The sequence below is a fragment of the Anabrus simplex genome, chromosome 2, assembly GCF_040414725.1.
Source record: "Anabrus simplex isolate iqAnaSimp1 chromosome 2, ASM4041472v1, whole genome shotgun sequence".
NCBI classification, from domain to species: Eukaryota; Metazoa; Arthropoda; class Insecta; order Orthoptera; family Tettigoniidae; genus Anabrus; species Anabrus simplex.
This window is the reverse complement of record NC_090266.1, coordinates 1,049,215,676-1,049,240,465: the sequence shown is the minus strand read 5'-3', so window position 1 is coordinate 1,049,240,465 and position 24,790 is coordinate 1,049,215,676. Positions and strand designations below refer to the sequence as shown.

Sequence of the window (24,790 nt, the reverse complement as noted above, 5' to 3'; positions counted from 1 at the left end):
AGTGAATTGTATTTTAGTCCATCAGTGTTTTTAACATTAAGATTTTTAATAATAAGTCTTAGTTTAACTAACAAACGCCTTCAATGCATCCCCCCCCCTCTTCCCCCCCCCCCATCCATTCACACACGCACTACTAACACTTGTTTTTAAGGTTTTAAGAAAATTGTGAGACTGTTTTTAGCTAATTTTTACTTTTGCCAAAAGCAAGCAGCTGATGATGAATGCAACGCATTCGAAACATGTTCTGAACTTTTAATCTAATGTCTATTGAAATAGCCTAAGGCTAAATAAAAGTGAAAGTATCGATCAGGTGGATTCTTGTTCCTTCAATTAATTGGATCTTATAGTCGATACGGATATGAAGTGGATAGTATGTAACAGCTAGTAAGATGTAATTAAAAAAGGAAATTTTATCTGAAACTTGGTGCTATAATTAATTTTATGTATAGTCACAAACATTTAACAACGCCAGGAGATATACATGTACAAGGCTGTATATAGAACATTTTATGTCTTTTCTAGAACCTTATAAGGAGGTATTTAGTTTTTGTTTTTCAACTATCCAAATGTTTTATGATATAATGCAATTCTAAATAACAAACTTATTTTAGAAAGTTCTGTGTTTATACATACATATATTATAAATATTCTAACGTAACTAGTTGGATGTCCTTGTAACTTCCTCATAGGCTGATGATGGCAAATACAACTGCCGAAACCGGTACCAAGAATGACAATAAAAATGTGACGTTTTAATAATTTCACATTTTTTATAGTATTGAACAGGTGGAAAATCCTACCCTTAACTTTGACTGTAAATCTTGTTTCAGTACGGACCAATAATGAAATTTTTGACGTTAAACCAATACAGGGAGGTTTTATGGCAATGGTAGGATAGGGCAGGGTTAATTAAGGTACAATCCCAGCATGTGCCTGGTGTGAAAATGGGAAACTATGGAAAACTATCTTCAGCGCTGCCAACAGTGGGGTTACAATCCACTGTCACCCGAATACCATTGAGAGGATGGTGAATTCCTGACTTATGGTGTTTGGAGAGGAGGGGACTTTTTTGGAGTACCAGTGTCATTTTCGAGCTGCCTGCTCCACCACTGACCATTTGGTACACCTGGAGAGTTCTATCCAAGATGCAATTTCTCCCAAAACAGCTTTTGGTGGCTGTTTTCTTTGACTTGGAAAAGGCCTATAATACCACATGGTGATATGGCATCCTTTCAGTCCTGCATTAATGGAGATTCCAAGGTAACTAGCCAGTTTTTGTTTCGAATTTTTTGTTCCTCCATCTATTCCATGTCTGAGTATGGAGGGCATATTCGCAATATCGTATTCAGTGCAGCATATGGATTAGCAAGGCAAAACGTCCTTGTTTAACTAAATAGCATCCACCACATCAGAGTTAGGTTGGCAACAGGAGCTTTCCGTATAAGCCCCATTGCTAGCCTGCTCGCTGAATCTGGTTGCTGCCTTAAACTTGAGGCGCCAACAAATACTATTTTCCTATGCCGCAAATTTGCAACATGCCACTTCACCCAAGCTATCCGTGCGTATTCCACAATTGAAACCAGCTGTACGACACTTATCCATGAGCAATACAGCCAGTTGGTATACGCTTGGATAGCGGTCACAGATTGTCTGATGTAATCAACAGATAGGGAATCTGCCACCTGGGCGACTGCCCTAAATGCAGATCAGTATTGATTGATTGATTGACCTATCTATCTATCTTCGGTTCCTTGTCTTGTCAGACAAAGAAGTAAGGTACCTCCATGGTTAATATGATGACTTGAAATAGTCCTGGATCAGCACATCGGCCCAAAAGAGAACACAGATCTCTTGATTTATCGGAGGCTCTTTCTGTCCTTTGTTGACCGTTATCCAGATTTTGTAGTTGTATACACGGATGGTTTGAGGGCAGTAGCGAAAGTAGGCTGTGTGTTCGTTGTCAATGATAACAGGTTTCTTTTCCCTCTACCAGAAGCCTGTAGTGTGTACACAGCAGAGCACTATCCCATTCTTGACACTCTGCAGTATGCGCAGTCCAGTGAGTGTCGGCACTTTCTATTGTGTATCGACTCCTTGAGCTCGCTACAATCTATTGATGCATGTTTCCCTTGGCACCCTCTAGTGCAGCGGATCGAGGACCTGCTGGCCAGGTGTTGGATTGCTAGCACCATTATCATGTTCTTGCGGTTCTCACACCACATGGGTGTAGTGAGAAACAAGTTAGCTGATAGGGCTCCCAAGGAGGCGGTCGCATTGCCCCTGTTGGCCTTCAAAGTTCCAGCGAGTGATATTCGCTCTCGGCTGAGACATTTGGTTATGTCCCTGTGAGAGATTGAGTGGCTGGCCATCCCTCTTCCAAATAAGCTGAGAATGATAAAAGGAACTATGAAGGTAGGGAAGTCTTCCCTTCGGGTTTCTTGGAGAGAAGCTGTGGTTTTGTGTCGTCTTCAGATTGGCCATAGTATAAAATGCACTATTATTTAATGAAGGGAAACTCCTCCGGGTGTGTACTTGCGGCAATCACCTTACCGTAGTACACATCCTTACGGAGTGGGTGGACCTGGCCGATCTGCGCCGTAGTCTAAAACTTCTGAGTACCACATCCATCATCTTACAAGATGACGAACAATTAGCAAACCTCGTCATACAAGTGTTTTTCTATTTATTTTTAATTTTAATTTTATACTTTATTAAGTTTTATGGCCAGGCAGGCATCGATTTTTGGAAATGAGGCAAAGTCTCTCATAGTGCATTGGCACTGCCAAGTAGCCTACGCAGTGGCCTCCACGGTATGCACTAGCCATGCGTCTTAGTGGGTGTGCTATTTACCAACTGATGAGCCCAACGTAGCACACTGAGGCGAAACGCTGGCAACCAGGAATGAGTTAGCTGGAAGATTTATAATGTCCAATAACGGACCAACTACGTTGGTATTATAAGTTTTAACTTGTAATGTAAAAAGAAACATAACCAAAAAATCGTATAGAAGAATATATATATATATATATATATATATAGAGAGAGAGAGAGAGAGAGAGAGAGTGTGTGTGTGTGTAAACAATTCTTGAATTCTTCGTGATAAGTATCAATATGTAAGATAGCATCAAAATGATCATCCTGTAGAAAAGTTTGGAAATTGACAATTATAAAAAATGGAATGAAATATGTTGCCAATACAGAAAACAAAAGAAATGCAGTAAAAACATTAAACTGATCAATCAGTTGCCACTGATCTGCATTGAGGGCAGTCACCCATGTGGCAGATTCCTTACCTGTTGTTTACCCAGTCTTTTCTTAAATAATTGCAAAAAATTTGAAAATTTATTGAACATCTCCCTTGGTAAATTATTCCAATTCCCAACTCCTCTTCCTATAAACAAATATTTTCCCCAGTTTGTCCTCTTGAATTCCAACTTTATATTCATATTGTGATCTTTCCCACTTAATTATATGATTATATGCTGTCCTTCATTTTTCTAGATCATTCTTATTGTCCGCTAGAAGAATTTATGCTGACTATGGTTGAATTTGTTCAGTTTTCATTTAGACGCATAGTTTGAAGTACGACCCCTATTCAATTGTTTGTTGTGTAAATTTATTCTAAATCTTCAAAAGATTGGCACATTTGGTGTAACCCCTGTCCAATTTATTCTGGTTATGAAGTTTACTTGTTTGTTTCTGTCTCTGCCATCTTCGACCTAGTGTAATAGCCGTGTAGACATCTAGAAAAATGAAGGACAGCATATAATCAAGACAAGTGAACTGAGCATTGAGTGAAACACAGTTGAACCTAATGAAGAACTAGTGTAGTGCCATAGAAGGAATTTTAGGAAGTTTTAGTTTAGAAATAGCTTTTAATTTGTATATCTAATTTTAACATCCCCCTCCCCCCCCCCCAACCCTCCCTCCCTCCCTCCCTCACCATTAAGTGTCTTTTAGCAACAAATTTTAATTATGAAATGTTTTATGCTTTTTCACCTAAGCTTTAAGATAAGCAGCTGATGATGATTGCCAAGCAATTGAAACATGTACTGCAATTTTTAATGACATAAAATTTAGCCTAAGGTTAAATAATAAAAGTATCGATCAGGTGGAATTTTTTTACTTAATTCTTATCTTGATTGCAATATCGATACGGAATGCAGTGGATAGTATGTAATACGTACCACTTAGTCGAGCAGCCCGTCTCCTTTCTCCCAAGTCTTCCCGGCCCAAACTTTGCAACATTTTTGTAACGCTCCCCTTTTGTCGAAAATCACCCAGAACAAATCGAGCTGCTTTTCTTTGGATTTCTTCCAGTTCTTGAATCAAGTAATTCTAGTGAGGGTCCCATACACTGGAACCAAACTCTAGTAGGGGTCTTACCAGAGACTGATAACTGATACACTGCCAAGCAGGTCAGCTATTGATCATGGCAAAGGAGGGGGAGGAGGAAATCGTGGGAGGGAGAACTTTTATGAAATGACTCGAAGTGTATGACTTCATGTTTTATCAAGAAGGATTATTAATGTCTCGAAAAGAAAGTTAGTTTGTTCATTAATTTCATTTAAATTGAAAATATGGTTAATCCTTTGATCCAAATGGATGAAAATGCTTTCATGGATGTTAAGTAATATGCCTTTATTTTTTCTATAGAGAATTAATAAATCATCATCAATGGATGTGAATTGATGGAAATCTGATATATGTTCACTTATAGCTGAAAATTTGTTGTGCTTTTTAGCATTAACATGTTGCTGATAACAGATACTGAAATTTCTACCAGTTTGGCCAATGTAGCTTGAAGTGCAGTTTTGACATTTGAGTTCAGAATCTAGGCATATAGGCCACATTTATTTCCTTCCCAACTCTAACCCCACTTATATAAACACACCAGTAGCCCACAGAGTCTCAACCACTGCCTCACAGTTCATCATACTTAACAGGCACTTACCATGCGAGGCTGTTCATTGTGTTTTCCAAAGTCTTGTGAATCAACATTCCTACCCTGTGCTGGGCAAGTGGTTTGCTCAAGTTCTCCTTAGCAGATTTCAGAACCTTAAAGTTTAGTCCCTAGATATACTTCAAGCTGATCATATCAATACCAATTTTTTTTAATGTATATTTTTATTGTATTACTTTCTCATTTTCAGGTGATATAAATTCAAGACATCCTGTTATTTTGGGTCTTCGAAATATTCTCAAAACTGCATGTTCAAATGATATTACGACTCTGACACTCCCAGTTCTTCTGATGCACGAGATGACAGAGGTAAATTTATTCTTTAAATGTACAGTTCAGTGTATTGTAGAATTAAAATGGGTATCTTTTTCTTGAGTTAGACTTGGATAGAGTTCTCTATTACCAAGAATTACCTGAGTAATACTAATTAAATGCTCAAATATTCAGGTAACCACTATGAAGGTGGATGTAGTAAAGCATGATTAATGCAAATATTGATGTGTATAGAAGGGAAATTTATATTATATGTGTATATTTTTGTGCGATAACTGTACCTTTAATGCAGATAGAGCCGGTATAGTTAGCATAATCAGTTCTGTAATGTATGAATTCATACCCATTTTTATACTGCAGGTTCTTCAAATCCAGAGGCAAGGTATATGGAATGGACTCTGTAAGATTTTAAGGAATTGAAAAGAAGCCAGTCCTAAAATATTACATCTCATCCAAATAAGTCAGATGAATGTGTACTATAATGCTGGTGTATTAAATAATGTGTTATCAGAATTTATAAAGCTTATATTTCTCATATTTATCAATACCTGGATGATGAAAGGGATAACAGTTATATAGATATTGGATATGATCTATTAAATGAACTCATATTAGTAAATAACCCAATCATCTCTTCTCGAAAGATAAAGCACCGCATACCGTATTTACCCGTGTATTAGACTCCTAATACCAATATAAATGGTCCGCTATTGGACATTATAAATCTTCCAGCTAACTCATTCCTGGCTGCCAGCGCCCCGCCCCCGTGCGCCAGGCCGGGCTCATCAGTTGGCACCTAGCACACCTACCAAGACGCCGGCTAGTGCATACCGTGGAGGCCACTGCGTAAGCTAATTGTAGCCACCGGCAGTGCCAATGCACTATGAGACACTTTGTCCCATTATCAAAAATTGATGCCTGCTTGGCCTGGCGCACGGGGGCGGGGCGCTGGCAGCCAGGAATGAGTTAGCTGGAAGATTTATAATGTCCAATAGCGGACCATTTATATTGGTATTATAAATTTGCTCATCTGATGGCCAAGCAGGCATCAATTTTTGATAATGGGACAAAGTGTCTCATAGTGCATTGGCACTGCCGGTGGCTACAATTAGCTTACGCAGTGGCCTCCACGGTATGCACTACCCGGCGTCTTGGTAGGTGTGCTAGGTGCCAACTGATGAGCCCGGCCTGGCGCACGGGGGCGGGGCGCTGGCAGCCAGGAATGAGTTAGCTGGAAGATTTATAATGTCCAATAGCGGACCATTTATATTGGTATTATAAATTTGCTCATTCGGAACAAATGTTTCAGATTCCCTATGGGAATCAACATCTATATCATATTAGACTCCTTGCGATTAGACCCCCCTAGCTTTTCGAGACAAAGAAAATAAAAAAAATAAATCTTGCATACAAGAACCCTTCCCCCCCCCCCAACGTAATTCATCAGAGAAGAACGATACCGTTTCGAAGTGGGTACAAGCCTTACTGCAGCTCCAATGACATCACACAAATTTGTGAATGGTTTCGTCTGTACGACCGCGCAATAAAACGCGTCAGAGTCATGCGGTACACCTGTGTTTCGTAGTTAAGAAATGTCCGCCTCCGTAGCGTAGGCGTACTGCAGCTCTGATGACGTCGCACGAATAGGTGAATAGTTTTGTGTGTGACCTGCACATTGCAAGCACACATCAGTCCTGCTATATGTCTTTGTTTTGTAGTTAAGAATGTCCACCAGCCAGCATAATGGTTAGCACAGTTAGCTGCCATTCTAGGGGGCCTGAGTTTGATTCTCGGTACTGCCAGAGATTTAAGAAGGACAGAAAGGTTAATATGCGGTAAAAATGGTACATGCAGCTCCCCTCCATTGGGGGCATGCCTAAAAAGAGCTGCACCACCTTGAGATGAGGAAACAAGTTTACCATAGTTAAGAAATATTCGCGGTTCTTGCTATTAATATAGCAGGCGAGATCATTAACAAAGTGCTCATTTAATATCTCATAACTTGGGCCAATGTAGGTAATTTTTGGAGAGAAGTAGGTTTAAAATGTAATAAAAACAATCCAGTCATTGTTTTACTCACCAATGTACCTAACAAATGATGATAATGATAATGTTATTGATTTTATGTCCCCACTAACTACTTTTACGATTTTTGGAAACCCCACACAAAACATACTACGGTGTACGTTAATAAAAAAAAGTGGAGACAGCGAATGTATGAAATTAAACATTATGATAATAAAACGCATTACCACCACACCTGTAGATGTTCATAAATGCGGCAAGCTTTCCTGTTATGTATTGTTATTTTTTCCGTTGTGGATCTTCTGGCACTAACCTAAATAATGCAGTCTCTCTTATCTCAGTTACAGCTGTCTAGACAAATCCTGATGTTATAAATATAGAGAACATGCATGAAATATACTTAAAAATAAAGGTCTGGCTTTCAACAGTTGCTCTTTTCAGAGCCAAACAAAGGACATAGGGCCCACTCTGAAGGTCCTACAACTGAATGTTGAGGGTATAAGCCGATCCAAAAGTGACTACCTCTTAAAACTGCTTAACGACAACCATGTAGATGTCGTACTACTTCAAGAAACACATTGCGAGAATGAAAACCACCTTCACTCCAGATGTAAACTACCAGGATTCAATCTTGTTGCAGCTACCTTCCATAAAAGCTATGGCATCTCTACGCACATTCAAAATAATATTGAGGAAGTAAAAGTTCTTGACATCAGCTCTGATAACATTTTCACCACCAGGATTAAAGTTGTAGATTTGGAAATAGTAAACATTTACAAACCACCATCTCAACCTTGGTGTAATGAAGCCATCAAGAATGTAAATCATCCGGTAGCCATTATGGGAGATTTCAACAGTAGGAGTACTTCCTGGGGGTATGGCGATACTAATTCAAATGGTCTTGGTGTGTTAGAATGGTCTGAAACAGATGATGTTTTTCTTGTGTACGATGCAAAAGAGAGAGGTTCCTTTCACTCAGGAAGATGGAAGGAGGACACCAACCCAGACCTCTGTTTTGTTTCAAGGGACGGGCACGGAAAACCTTTACAGTGCAGCAGGAAAGTACTGAACAATTTTCCCCGAAGTCAGCATAGACCAATTCTTCTAAAAATTGGCATTGAAGTCCCAATAATAAGATCAACACGTGTACCTTGCTGAAATTTTGAAAGAGCAAACTGGGAAGCGTTTACTAATGAGATGGATCACAATATGCAATGATTCCACCCAAACTGGACAACTATAAGCGATTTGTTAGTTTAACATGCTCCATAGCAAAGAAACACATTCCTAGAGGATTTAGAAAATAATATATACCCGGATGGAGTAGATGATGTGATGAACTTTACGAAGAATACCAAATCAGCAACAGAATAGAAGTCGCTGATGAACTATTGCAATGCCTAGATTCTGCCAGAAAAGATAAATGGAACTCAATGACAGCAAGCATGAATTTCCAACACTCAAGCAGAAAAGCATGGACTCTTCTTAGAAAACTTGGAAGTTGTACTCCCAAATATATTAATAAGAGCTTAGAGGTATTGCCAGTAGATGTAGCTAAAAGAATCATCAAACTATCCAAAATACCAGAAAATGTAAAAGATGAATCAAAAAACTCAAGAAAGAGCTAAAAACTAGGTTTTCCTCGACTGAATCACTCACCCCCCCCCCCATCCAGTTCTCAGGAGAATTCACAACTGCAGAAATCTCAACAGCTCTAAAAGATATAAAACCAGGCAAAGCAGCAGGAGTGGATGGGATATATCCAGAATTCCTGAAACATTGTGGACTTAGAACTCTACACTGGTTAGTTATGTTCTTTAATGACATCTTAAGAAGTGGTAGACTTCCATCCTTGCTAAAGAGAACTAAAACAGTTGCCATTCTAAAGCCTGGAAAAAGTGGAGATAGTCCTGAAGATTATAGGCCAATAGCACTCTTAAGTATTTGCTACAAGTTAATGGAAAGAATGATTTACAACAGAATCTCAACCACAGCCTTCCAACACATACCAACTGAACAAGCAGGATTCTGTCCTAACCGAAGCTGCTGTGACCAGGTCTTGGCACTCACCAGCCACTTTGAGAATGGATTTCAAGACAAGAAGAAGACCATCGCTGTTTTTGTGGACTTGACATCAGCTTATGACACAGTATGGCGACAAGGGATGAATTTGAAATTCTTAAGATCATTCCCTGTATGAACCTTGCGACACTGCTGAACAACATGCTATGCAATAGAGCGTTCAAAATACATTTAAACAGCAATAAGAGTAAGCCCTAAACGATGGTTTACCCCAAGAATCAGTTCTTGCTCCTCTACTGTTCAGCATCTATACTGCAGATCTCCCTGAAACTACTTCCAGGAAATTCATATATGCAGATGACATAGCTCTGGCTGCCCAATCGAGTGACTTCAAAACTGCAGAAACTACACTCATAAAGGATCTCCATAACCTGAACAAATATTTCAGTACATGGTGAATCAAACCTAACTTGAACAAAGATCAAGTAAGCTGCTTCCACCTAGACAACCAAAAAGCCAACTATGTACCTCAAGTTGAATTCAAAGGCCAGAAACTTAAGTATAACCCATATTCAAAGTACCTGGGTGTCACAACAGATTGGACACTTTCATACAAGCAACACCTCTCTAACACTGCAGTCAAAATAAAACCAAGGAACAACATATTACACAAGCTCAGTTGAACAGGATGGGGAGCAAACGCGACAGTACTACGGACATCAGCTCTTGCCTTGATCTATCCAGTTGCAGAATACTGCTGCCCTGTGTGGCTTAACAGTGCATATACTTCAAAAGTTGATACACAACTGAATGATACCATGAGGGCAATATCAGGTTACCATCTAATCGATACACCTAAAATGGTTACCCGTTTTATCCAACATCCATCCCCCTCGCATGCGAAGAGAACTGGCTCTTGCAAGAGAATGGCAGAAATGCCGCAATAATCCTCAACTGCCCTTACATCAGGACTGCAACCCTCAGAAATCAAAGAGATTAAAGTCCAGAAACCCATCATGGAAGTTAGGCGAGAAGCTCCTGGAAACAAATTATGATGCTGATGAGATCTGGCATGAAGGATGGACCTCTTTAAATCCTGATCACCTGGGATTAATTCACCATCCTTGTAGAGCTCCTCCTGGTTTCAACTTACCGAGAAGGGAATGGACATCTCTAAACAGAATCAGGACAAACCATGGAAGGTGTAAATTCTGGCTTCACAAGTGGGGAAAGTCTGTAGACCCATTCTGCGACTGTGATAATGTGCCTCAAACCATCCAGCACGTTGTTATGGACTGCCCAAAAAGAAGATTCAATGGATCTGTTCAAGAATTACATAGTGCCTCTACAGAAGCAGTGGACTGGTTGAAAAGTCTGGACATAAAATTTTGAATGCTGGCCTGTAAATTACTTACTTATTTAAGAATTATGTATTTATAATGTATCCTTGTTTTGCCATACGAAATAAATAAATAACATTCGGAAGTACAATTTATAACATACGCTAGTGTCAGCTGGTGGGTTTACACGCTTTCTATGGCGCGACTTTATTCGGAAGAGGTGACTTCTGCTACACATACATCAACTGGGAGTAACAAAGACCATCTCCAGAAACCATTTGTGAATGGATTCTAACTGCTTGGACTCTATAGTCAGGAATGAAACTATTTTTATGTTTCAAAAAGACGGGATCTCAATTGCTCTCGATGGCAGTAAAGATGACTTCATTTGGAATGATGACACGCCGGTAACAGGGAAGTTGGCGGCGCAAGACGGCTATAATTCAAATGAAAGCAGTGATCAGGTTTACTGTCTGGTAGGCTTACTGTTCAACTGACAGAGACAACTGACTGGCTATTAAGCTCTTTTGTATTAATACTGCATAAAACAATAATATGCTACCCTTATCCCCTTTCTCTACAGAGTCGAGTATGAAGTGAGACAAATCTTCGTAGCGAGTATTTATGACTGGATACCCTTCCTGACGTAAACCTTATCAGAGGAGTTATTGAGATGAAATTAATGACTTTTTTTTTTTAAGATACCCTTCTCCCTTAATCTCAAAAACCATAGATTAGGGAGAGGGTATTGTTTATTGTAACAGTTTCATAATTTGTGATACATGCAGTATACAAAATTAGAAAGAGTAACTATTGAGAATTGTGTTAATAAATGGTACATTTGATGAATATTAATATAAAACAGATGATTAGAAATTGAACAGAGAAAGAATAATTTAAACTGAATATTGGAGTTGCATTGATAGATGGCATTTTGAAAGAAAAACCAAAACATCTATGGATATTAATATCTTTTCAGATTATAAACAAAACCTCAAAGAATCTCAATATTGCCTTTACGGACTATTGAGAAAAGGGAAAAAATGAAAATTAGTATTCACCAATACGGCAGACTAATAGAACTACTGCGACAAGATAGTTCCATACTATACCTTAAGCCTACGTACCTAATGGCTCTAGACTTCAACGGAGTTATATTGTCTAGGTTACCTTAGGTACAATTCAGTTCCTGGCTGACATGTATCACATCCTTTCCTTCCCTCAATTTCTACTCCACATTCCCCTAATAATGTTAAATAATTTTGCGATTCTCCCCGGGTGCATCCATTCTCTGTTCAAGAACTTTACAATTGTATACAAGTGATTTTTGTTCTCAATTTTCTTTACATCCTCCTCATCTATAAATTTCTCTCGTATGTGCTTTGTCATTGAACAATCTTTTATAATGTGTGCCTATCCCATTTCTTCAGAACATGGTAAACATTTATTTTCATCTCTGTTTTGTCTGTATGCTTTGTTTTTATGTATCCCCCATTAACCACCATATTACACCCCTCATTCCCTTTTTTGTTATAATCTCTACATTTATCCTCATTCTCCCACTTACATTACAAAATTCTCCTAATGACCTCTTACTTCTACATTGTGCAGCAATACATTGCTTTTCAATATCCTTAATTCTTAGAACTATTTTTTTTTACATATTCTCATCTTCTCTATACAGTCCCTTTTCCAGTAATATCCCATTCCTATAGTTTCCAAAATGTTCCGTACCCCATCCACCCAGTATCCTTGGTTCGGATGTTTCATTTGGTGTTGATATGCTATCTGTAATACTTTGCCACCTTCTCCCAGCTTCAGTCTCAGCCAATACTTTATTATCCTTTTAATAATATCCGCTTGCAGACTCATATCTTTGCACATCATTCTCACTCCACAGTTAGCTGTACAACTGGGTAGACCCATAATTATTTTACCAAATCTACTCGTGATTGCATCAAGTGAATCAACCCTCCCTTCAACTCCCCAAATTTCTGCTCCGTACAACACTCTGGATGTAACTAATGCATTTAAAACATTTTTATACACTCTGTAGTCTGTGTTGGGCATCTTTTTCTCCAGTATGTTAATACCTTTTAGTTTCGATCTTTTTATTTGCTCTGTCCATTTTCGACTTCCACTTAATATCAAACCCAAGTATTCCACTTTCTTGACAACTTCTAACCTCGTCTCGCCCATCCACCATTTTTCATTCTTTGACAATTTATATCCTTTTTTGCACACCATTACCTTGGTTTTCTGTGCATTAATTTTTAAATTCCACTCTTTACAGTAATTTACCACTACATTTATACTACCCTGCATACTATTGGGTGTCAAAGTGAGCAGAAGGATGTCGTCAGCAAAAATGAGACCCGGAATATGCTGGTTCTCAAGACTTGGGTAAACCCCTGCCTCAAAACCTTTCGATTGAAAGATATCATTTATAAACAGTAGGAACAGTACCGGTGACAACTTACAACCCTGTTTCAGCCCTACTTTAGAGAATATTTCCCCAAATACTGCTCCCTCCTTAGTTTTAATTGAGCACTTCACTTCTAAATATATGTTTTCAACTGCTCTTATCTTCTGAGACACCCCTATACTTCTCATCTTGGCTACGACTGCCCCTTTGCTCACAGAATCAAATGCTTTCTCCAAGTCAATAGCAGTAATGTACAATTTTCCACCTTTCTTTCTTACATACTAATCCATTATTGTTTTCACTACAAAAATGTCAATCAATCAATCAATCAATCAATCAATCAATCAATCAATGAATCAATCAATCAATCACTACTGATCTGCATTTATTGCAGTCACCCAGGTGGCAGATTCCCTATCTGTTGTTTTCCTAGCCTTTTCTTAAATGATCGCAAAGAAATTGGAAAATTATTGAACATTTCCCTTGGTAAGTTATTCCAATCCCTAACTCTCTTTCCTATAAACGAATATTTGCCCCAATTTGTCCTCTTGAATTCCAACTTTATCTTCATATTGTGATCTTTCCTACTTTTAAAGACACCACTCAAACTTATTCGTCTACTGATGTCATCCCACGCCATCTCTCCTCTGACAGCTCGGAACATACCATTTATAATACCAATATAAATGGTCCGTTATTGGACATTATAAATTTTCCAGCTAGCTCATTCTTGGTTGCCAGCGTTTCGCCCTCGTGTGCTAGGGTGGGCTCATCAGTTGGTACCTAGCACACCTACCAATACGCTGGCTAGCGCATACCGTGGAGGCCACTGCGTAGGCTAACTGGAGCCACCGGCAGTGCCAATGCACTAAGAGACTTTGTCTCATCACTAAAAATTGATGCCTGCTTGGCCATCAGATGATATAGATGTTGATTCCCATAGGGAATCTGAAATATTTGTCCTGAATGAGCAAATTTATAATACCAATATAAATGGTCCGTTATTGGACATTATAAATTTTCCAGCTAGCTCATTCTTGGTTGCCAGCGTTTCGCCCTCGTGTGCTAGGGTGGGCTCATCAGTTGGTACCTAGCACACCTACCAATACGCTGGCTAGCGCATACCGTGGAGGCGTATTGGTAGGTGTGCTAGGTACCAACTGATGAGCCCACCCTAGCACACGAGGGCGAAACGCTGGCAACCAAGAATGAGCTAGCTGGAAAATTTATAATGTCCAATAACGGACCATTTATATTGGTATTATAAATTTGCTCATTCAGGACAAATATTTCAGATTCCCTATGGGAATCAACATCTATATCAACATACCATTTAATCGAGCAGTTCGTCTCCTTTCTCTCAAATCTTCCCAGCCCAAACTTTGCAACATTTTTATAACGCTACTCTTTTGTCGGAAATCACCCAGAACAAATCGAGCTGCTTTTTTTTGGATTTTTTTCCAGTTCTTGAATCAAGTAACCCTGGTGAGGGTCCCATACACTGGAACCATACTCTAGTTGGGGTCTTACCAGAGACTTATATGCCCTCTCCTTTACATCCTTATTAAAACCCCTAAATACCCTCATAACCATGTGCAGAGATCTGTACCCTTTATTAACAATCATATTTATGTGATTACCCCAATGAAGGTCTTTTCTTATATTAACACCTAGGTACTTACAATGATCCCCAAAAGGAACTTTCACCCCATCAACGCAGTAATTAAAACTGAGAGGACTTTTCCTATTTGTGAAACTCACAACCTGACTTTTAACCTCGTTTATCATCATACCATTGCCCACCGTCCATCTAACAACGCTATCGATGTCACCCTGCAACCTCTCACTATCTTGTAACTTATTTATTACTCTGTACAGAATAACATCATCTGCAAACAGCCTTATCTCTGATTTCTTTACACCTATCATTGATATATATAAGAAAACATAAAGGTCCAATAATACTGCCCTGAGGAATTCCTCTGTTAATTATTACAGGGTCAGATAAAGCTTCGCCTACTGTAATTCTCACAGTTCTATTTTCTAGAAATATAGTCACGCATTCAGTCACTCTTTTTTCTAGTCCAATTGCACTCATTTTTGCCAGTTGTCTTCCATGATCTACCCTATCAAATGCCTTAGATAGGTCAATCGCAATACAGTCCATTTGGCCTCCTGAATCCAGGATATCTGCTATATCATGCTGAAATCCTACAAGCTGAGCTTCAGTCGAATAACCTTTCCTAAACCCAAACTGCCTTCTGTCAAACCAGTTATTAATTTCACAAACATGTCTAATATAATCAGAAAGAATGCTTTCCCAAAGCTTACATACAATGCATGACAAACTGACTGGCCTGTAATTTTCAGCTTTATGTCTATCACCCTTTCCTTTATATACAGGGGCTACTATAGCAACTCTCCATTCATTTGGTATAGCTCCTTCAACCAAACAATAATCAAATAAGTATTTCAGATGTGGTACTATATCCCAACCCATTGCCTTTAGTATATCCCCAGAAATCTTATCAATTTCAGCTGCTTTTCTAGTTTTCAACTTTTGTATCTTACTGTAAATGTCATTATCATAGGTAAATTTTAATACTTCTTTAGTGTTACTCACATCCCCTATCTGGACATTATCCTTGTAACCAACAATATTTACATACTTCTGACTGAATACTTCTGCCTTTTGAAGATCCTCGCATACACACTCCCCTTGTTCATTAATGATTCCTGGAATGTCCTTCTTTGAACCTGTTTCTGCCTTAAAGTACCTGTACATACTCTTCCATTTTTCACTAAAATTTGTATGACCACCAATTATGCTTGCCATCATGTTATCCTTAGCTGACTTCTTCGCTAGATTCAATTTCCTAGTAAGTTCCTTCAATTTCTCCTTACTTCCATAACCATTTCTAACTCTATTTCTTTCCAGCCTGCACCTCCTTTTTAGTCTCTTTACTTCTCTGTTATAATATAGTGGATCCTTACCACCTTTAAAGGAACAAACCTATTTTCACATTCCTCAACAATTGCTTTAAACCCATCCCAGAGTCTGTTTACATTTTTATTTAGCATTTTCCAGCGATCATAGTTACTTTTTAAAAACTACCTCATGCCTGTTTTATCAGCCATATGGTACCGCCTAATAGTCCTAATTTTAATACCTTCCTTTCTTTCACGTTTATTTTTAACTACGACAAAAACAGCTTCGTGATCACTAATACCATCTATTACTTCAGTTTCTCTATAGAGCTCGTCTGATTTTATCAGCACCACATCCAAAATATTCTTCCCTCTTGTTGGTTCCATCACTTTTTGAATCAGGTGCCATTCCCATATTAACTTATTTGCCATTTGTTGGTCATGCTTCCTGTCATTCGCATTACCTTCCCAATTGACATTTGGTAAATTGAGATCACCTGCTACTATCACATTCCTTTCCATATCATTTCCAACATAGCTGATTATCTTGTCAAATAATTCTGAATCAGCGTCAGCGCTACCCTTCCCCGGTCTGTACACTCCAGAGACATCAAGTTGCCAATTATCTTTAGAGAAGAGCCTTACACCCAGAATTTCATGTTTTTCATCCTTAAAATTTTCGTAGCTTACAAATTCTTCTTTCACCAGAATGAATACTCCCCCCTCCTACCATTTCTGTCCTATCTCTACGATGTACACTCCAGTTCTGTGAGAATATCTCTGCATCCATTATATCATTTCTCAGCCATGATTCAACTCCTATTACAATATCTGGTAAGTATAAATCTATTAAATTACTTAATTCGATTCCTTTGTTTACAATGCTTCTACAGTTGAGCACTAACATTTTTATGTCATCCCTACTTGATTTCCAGTTCCCTGTTCGCTTAACACCGCTCCCTAGGCCACCCCGTTTCCCTGAATGTACCTGCCTATAATCCTTCTAAACAAGTTTCCTGACTTATATGTTGTCCTCATCCTTTCTCTAAAGCCTGACTGAAGTCTCTCCGGAATTGATCCCCCCTCTGCCCACTTCATTATTCTTTTTGCTAACACACCTGTGTATATTTTACTTAATGTATCCAGCAACATTATGCCCCTGTAATTATTTGGGTTAGATTTATCTCCTTTCTTCTTGTAGATTGAGCAGATCACTCCCTCTTGCCAAGATTTTGGAAACTCCCCTCCTTCAAATATTCTGTTAAATGGTTTCACCATACTTTCTAGGATATCTTTATTCTGCAACACCTGCTTCCAAAATTCGTTAGTGATGCCTGAAATTGCTCCTGATTTGGCTTTCTTGGCTTTCCCTAAGACCTCTCTTATTTTCTCTAACAATATTTCCTTGCCTAATGTAGGCACAGTACACCCCAGCCCTACCAATGTTCCACTTTCATCTATTCTCGGTCTCCACCTATCTTCAACCTCTAATAGTTTCTTATAGTACTCCACCCAGATAGCCTGACTTATTTAAGTCTGCCGCGGAAGCTTCCGCATTCCACAAATCCTCCTAATTTTACTCCATACTTTCCTACTATCATTCTGTTTTGCATTGCTATTCAATTCAATAACTCTGCTCCGGCCATTCGGACTTAGTTGTATACAGTATTTCACTATATTCTCTTCTCAAGTTACAAAATTCCATCCTATAGTTTTCTCCCCCGTGCTTTCTATACGCCTTCAATGCTTTCAGTACTTCATACTTTTTATGCCTGCATTCGTCATTGTACCAACCCTTTCCTATTATGTTCTTCCCCTCCTTTATCCTCATCTTCGCCCCTGCCATCTTTACAGTGTTCTCTATTATTTTAACTGCTGTACTCGTTTGGTTAATCTCGATCATTGAGTCTATTCCAGCTTTCACTATCTGGCCTATCTGCCTCATAATAGTTCATAAACTCCTTCTTTAGCTCCTCTCTCAACCTGCATTTAGTAACTAACGTTTCTTTGAATTTTATCATATTGCTTGTTAATGCCCTACCCTTTCTATCATTTACTTTGACAATAATTGGTAGGTGATGTGACTCACTCCATTCCTTAACCTTCATGCTTTTAATCACAGGCAACACATTCCTAGAGCATAGCACCAAGTCTATGCTACTACCCCCTGTCTCCGTTATGTATGTCAGGTTCCCTAATTCGTCGCTATGCCACCATCCATTCAAAATACACAGCTCTAGTAACTTTTCTCCATTTTTATTACAGCCCTTTTCCTGGCTCACTCTCTTTTGTACATAAACTTCTTCTGCCTCCTTGTCGTACACCGGCTTCTGATCCGCAACCCTCGCATTGAAGTCCCCCATTATTAGAATACCTGCATCCTCAAAAATGTTTTGAATTCTATTAATTTCTAGTGCCAACTCAACAAAGAAATCCTTTTTTGCAAATGGAGAGGCTTCAGGAGGGTTGTAGACAAAACCAATACATAAATCTGGCTCATTCTCATCGTACATCTTTATTTTGACTCACATCATCTCTTCCATTTCTGATTCAATTTGGACTATTCTAGCGTACAAATCCTCCCTAACCATAACCATTATCCCACCTGGGTATCTGCCCATGCCAGTTCGTCTTTCTTTTGCCTTATAGTAGACCATGAACTCTTCTATTTCTACATTACTTTTTGGTGGAATCCAGGTTTCCATACATGTGAGGATATGCAAGCTTCGTAACAACTCTTTAAAAGATTCATTCTGTGACTTACTTATAAGGCCTTCAATATTGATGCACCCTACTGTTATCTCTAGTTATTTCTTTCTCCCCTGCCCCTCACTCTGGCTGTTCTTCTTAGACCTCGTAATCCTAGTAACACCCAGTTCATCAGAGTACTCATCTAGAGTATTAACACATTCCCTATCGAGACCACCCTCGTTTAAATTACCTTTTCTGTGCCAGAAGTCCTTGACTCTCACGTCTGCGTTTTGGTGTTGCGTCTCTCATGGTGTCAGCACTCAGCTGTTGCTGAAGGTCACCAGGACTGCCCTCACTATTAGTTGTCTCTGCGTCTGCTTCTTCCTCTCTCTGTCCTTGTTGCTTCACTACCTGGTCGTCACTCGCTGCTCCGCCTTCTGCTGATCTCGGCTGCCTCGTGCGTTCACCTTCCTCCTCGGCCAGTGTACTCGCTGTGTTGTACATATTCTTTAACTGCTCTACCCCCCATGCTCTAGTCCACTTGCCGTCACCCACCACTAATTTGTTGCGCCTTATGTAGGCCATTAATCCTGCACGCCTAGCTTTTCCTAGGTGGAACTGTAGCATTTTCTGGTTCCTGAAAGCTTCTTTCTCCAGCTCCTGTTTGATCCATAATTTTTCACCTTTCAATCGGCTTGTATTATACAAAATCTTCTTTGCTAGTAGGGTTGATACGAACCTCACTCTCACTGGGCTCTTGCCTTTTGCTTTCTCCTTTCTCTGTATCTTGTCTATATCGGCCTCCCTGCAGCTGATCTTCAACCTCTTGTTTATTAGCTCCAGCACTTTGAATACCAGATCTTCTTTAGTGTCCTCGGGTAGCCCATATATAAAAATATTTTTCTTTTGGGTTTCCTGCTGTCGCTTTTTCTCCTGCCACCTCAATTCTTTTATCTCTTCCTCCATTCTTCTCACCTTATCCCCCTCAACTTGATATTTCTTTATTATTTTGCACCACCATTTCTGTCACCTTGCCTTTCTCCTCTTTCACTATTTCTCATAGTTCACTAGATTGCTCTCATAGTAACTCTCTCATTTGTTCAGCTTGAGCCTTAACACTATGCGCCCGCCGGTAGTAATATTACCACCACGCGGCGTGCGCCTGAGTGCCGCTGTTAGTAATACTACTACCACGATCTTTGAAATTCAGCCACACGAAAGCTATTCAAGATATCGAAATAGTTTTTGCTTTGACATGTTGTCAATTTCCTTTACTATCGTCAGGTGGTGTTGTCGATCAATTGTGATTGGTGGTGCAACTTAGGGACGATGTTTCCTAGCTACGTGCGCTCAGTTAGATCTTACGTAATTGCTGACATACGTACTCCTCGCGCGCTCCGGTTAGATAAGCTCAAATTTATGTGCGTGTGTTCTAATGATAGATTATAATATGACTTCAAAAATTTAGAATGAAAGTGTAGTGAGGCAACAGTCTGCAATCATCTCTCAAGTAGTCGATTTATACTGTATAATTATGATCATCTGTGGGACTGTCAGACTAAAGCAGCTGCTGCCGTGATGCCAAATCGGAAAGGAGTGCCAAAATCAGAGTTCGCGAAAAACTGAAAAAGGGTGTAAAAATGTCATTGCAGAAAGAACACCTTCTAGCAATAAAGTGGCGAGATGTTCGAGACGTGTATATGCTGAGCACTGCACATGATGACATGATTGAAGTACCTGCAGCAAGAGGGAGCCATGAGAAATCCAAACCATCAGCAGTAGTAGACTATAACAAATTCAATATTGGTGTTGATAAGTCCGACCAATTGTTGGCATATTATGCATTCACAAGGAAATCGATCAAGTGGTGGAAAAAATTATTTTTCCATCTGCTTGATCTTGCCATAGTGAATGCCTATATATTGTACCGTAAGGCTTCTTCAAAAAAACTTCCCCTTTCGAAATTTTGTGAACGTTTAGCGGATGATTTGGTGAGTAGTGTTGGGGCCGAAATTACTGAAGAATCACGAGCATCAACTGCGGGAAGGCTAGTAGGTAGAGATCATTTTCCAGACAGAATACCTGCAATAGGCGCGAAGAAGGAAGGACACGCGCAGCATACGTACAAGGTTTGCTACGACATGTCCAAACATAACACCGGTCGTGCTGTGAAGAAAATGACAACCATACATTGTCGTAAATGTGACGTAGGTCTTTGCATAGGAGAATGTTTTGAGTGTTACCATATCAAAGCTAAGTATTGGGAATAACAATGTGTAATTCTGTTATTCAGAGACTAAAAACTATCGAATTTTCTAGTGAATTAGAAATTCAAGTGCGTGAACAAGGATAACAGAATGGACCAATATTGTAGCCTAAGTTTCTTTCCAGTGCTGAAGGAAAGCATTTTTTATTTGATTTTGTGGGATAGCCCACTCTTTGTACAATACATATATAAATTCGTTAATTTATAATGCAAAAACTGACAGAACTGTGATATTTTATCTGAGAGTCTAAATTACGCCGGCACAGGGTAGGGACGCCATCTTGAAATGACCGGGCTCATAGTGTTAATGATTTCCCTACCGAGCTCGCAAGCTGCAGTCGCTTAAGTGTGGCCAGTATCCAGTATTCGGGAGATAGTAGGTTCGAACCCCACTATCGGCAGCCCTGAAAATGGTTTTCCGTGGTTTCCCATTTTCACACCAGGCAAATTCTGGGGCTGTGCCTTAATTAAGGCCACGGCCGTTTCCTTCCCACTCCTGGCCCTTTCCTGTCCCATCGTCGCCATAAGACATATCTGTGTCGGTGCGACGTTAAGCAGCTTGCAGAAAATAAAAATAATAATAATGATTTCCCTTATCTTCTCCATCTCTTCCCATCTAACCGCATTATCATGATCAGGTCCGGGGTTCATCTTGACCCCTCCAATGACCAACAGCACTGCCATCACTGATGCAGCCATCAAAATTGAAATCAAACTCACCTGCTGTCAGGCTCTGCAGCCCATGTTGCGCCTCGTGGGCCTGCCTCTACCGTGCCAACGATCAATCGTCGCCCGGTACAATTCTGTTGAAATCCCCATGTCAGCACTCACTCACTCACTCACTCACTCAATAACCTTCCTCTTTGCTTGCACGATTACAACTGGAATTTAATGACATAATATAAGAGTAACTAAAACTGACTATATTTACTTTATATGTAGGCCTAAAAGTCATGTGTTCACCATTTATTGTCTTTTTTAAATTTAGAAATACTGCCATCCAACAAAAATAGCCGGTAAAACTGAGAATAAATTCATAAGTTTGTTAAAAAATGGTGCAGAATGTTTACATATACAATTTATAGCTCTTTATAGCCCAAAAGTTGTGTGTTCACTGCACAAAATTTGAGATTATCACATTTCGGACCCCCCCCCCCCTACATTTTTTGTCTGTAAAAGTGAAAAAAAAGGGTCTAATGTATGAGTAAATATGGTATTCCTTTATTTTTGGTACACATAATTATTGTTATATTATTATTGAAGATGACGGTCATATGAGTTAATTGAAATATGCTAAAGGTTCACGATTTGTCTCCTTTTAGGAAATGACTGTTTCATGGTGCACAAAAAGAGCAGAACTGGTTTTCAAATGTGTTAAAGGCTTCATGATCGAAATGGCTTCATGGGGCGGCTCTGAATTAAAGAATCTACAGTTTCTTGTTCCAAAGGTAACGTACGTTTTCATGAGCATATTGATACAGGTGAAAAGGGTTTGATGAATATGTATTGCATGGCTCTTAATGGAGATAAAAAGTGTGAGAAGGCTCATGTAATTTCCAAGAGGTTGTAACACTGAACATGATTTCAGGTATCCTGATCTGAACTTTGATTCCCTGGAATCATAATTTAATTATATCCATTACCCTCAACCAGCTCCCACCGGGTTGGGATGTTAATGGCACTTTTCCATCTTTCTCTGTCTGACCACCGTTGTTCCTCCTTAACTGTCTTCCAATTCAGGTTTCCTCTAATAATACTATTCTTGATCTAAACCACCACATCCTGAGTCTCCCTCATGCCATCCTTCCTTCTATTTGGGTTTTCATCATCTGCTTTGGTATTCTTCCTTCACCCATCCTCTTTGTCAAAACCATCTAGATTTATCCCTCTCCCTTCTGTTGAAATGCTTTTTCCACTCTTGATTTTCTTCTTGACGTCCCTTGACATCCTCATTTCTTACTGTGCCCTATATTGTCTTTCCTATCCAACTTCTAAAAATGTAATTTCATTACCTGGATTTTATTCTCCTGTCTTTTTGTTAGTGTCCAGGTCTCTGCTGCACATGTCAGTATTGGGCAGTACTACACCTTAAACATCACCTCTTCATACTTGGTAGGTACTTCCTTCCTCCTTACCAGGTTTCTCACACTCTCATATATTGCATTTACCTGTTAAATCCTTATACTGATCTCCATATCTAGCCCTGTATCCTTCATCAGTTTGCTTTGCCAGACAGTTGAGGCGCTGGCCTTCTGAACCCAACCTGGCAGGTTCGATCCTGGCTCAATCCGGTGGTATTTGAAGGTGCTCAAATACTCAGCCTTGTGTCAGTAGATTTACTGGCACATAAAAACTCCTGTAGGACTAAATTCTTGCACCTTGGTGTCTCCAAACCGAGCTCGATAGCTGCAGTCACTTAAGTGCGGCCAGTATCCAGTATTCGGAAGATAGTAGGTTCGAACCCCACTGTCGGCAGCCCTGAAGATGGTTTTCCGTGGTTTCCCATTTTCATACCAGGCAAATTCTGGGGCTGTACCTTAATTAAGGCCACGGCCGCTTCCTTCCCACTCCTAGCCCTTTCCTGTCCCATCGTCGCCATAAGACCTGTCTGTGTCAGTGCGACATAAAGCAAAAAAAAAAAAAGGGTGTCTCCGAAAACCATAAAAGTAGTTAGCAGGATGTAAATCCTATAACATTATTATTATTATTATTATTATTATTATTATTATTATTATTATTATTTTGAATCCCAAGTACTAGAAACTCTCCACAATCTGATTGTTTTGTCTCTCTATTTTTATAATTCCCATCCTTTCCCTTCCCTTTCTCATATACTGTACACCATTGTCCTACTCTTCTCCATGCTGATTTTCATTCCATATTTTCAATAATCTCGCTCAATATATCAAGTTACTCGTGTACTTCCTCTCTGTTTGCTTCCCACACATCATCATTGGCAGGCAGTATACCTTTAGATCCCTGTCCCCATATTTTACCTTTGTCTCCTTCAGTGTCATCCATAACCGTTATGAATAACAATGGTGACAGCACACTTCCTTGTTGTTGTCCAGTTTCATTCCAAAACCACTTGTTTCTCTCCACGTGTCTGTACGCTGCTGTAACAATTTGTGTACATTGCTTGCACATATTCTATCATTTGTTTACTAAATCCTTTCTGTTGCATTACTTTCCATACCTTTGCTGTGGGTACACTATCGTAAGCCTTTTCTAATTTACAATGCTTGGTAAAGCTAAAGGTTCCACCTATTCAATACATTATCATAATGGTCTGTTTAGAACACACATATTTATTTAACTTATTGTAAAATACATTTTTGGGACCGGTTTCGGCAATCCATTATGCCATCATCAGCCATTGAAAGTTTAATAGCAAGGAATATTCAAAAAGTAAAAATATGCTATAGAATCAGTACAAAATGTATGCTTGGCATACTTTTAGGAGCAAGTCCTATTCTACATGAAAAACATTAAGAATGGCTAGATAACATTGACCCATTATACTATTCAAATAACATGTCTTTTTTGAAAAAATACAGTATTATTTGGTGCGTCTAAAATTATTTTGTAGATGACTGAAAAAGTCTATGGTTTGGTGTAGCTTATGTACAAGAAATTCATATAAAATTGATAAATGATTCCACAAAACATTTGCCATTTTAAAAAAAGACATGTTATTTGAATAGTATAATGGGTCAATGTTATCTAGCCATTTTTAATATTTTTCATGTACGGACAAAAAATGAAGTTTTTAATACTAAATAAGCCTTTTCTAAATCGAGAAATGACATCACAGTTTCGCTTCCATATTCCCAGTGTTCTTCAATTAACTGCTTCAT

The 24,790-nt window shown here is 39.1% G+C and overlaps 1 protein-coding gene across 3 annotated transcripts in view; it reads left to right on the top strand.

Moving 5' to 3' along the window:
* LOC136863273 (FERRY endosomal RAB5 effector complex subunit 3) overlaps nt 1-24,790 on the top strand; it is a 158,738-nt gene that overhangs the window by 110,653 nt on the left and 23,295 nt on the right. For all 3 annotated transcript variants that reach the window (XM_067139660.2, XM_067139657.2, XM_067139656.2), the window contains 2 exons: nt 5,154-5,272; nt 22,256-22,381. In XM_067139660.2, coding sequence (XP_066995761.1) covers nt 5,154-5,272; nt 22,256-22,381 — 245 coding nt within the window. The remainder of the gene's footprint in view (nt 1-5,153; nt 5,273-22,255; nt 22,382-24,790) is intronic.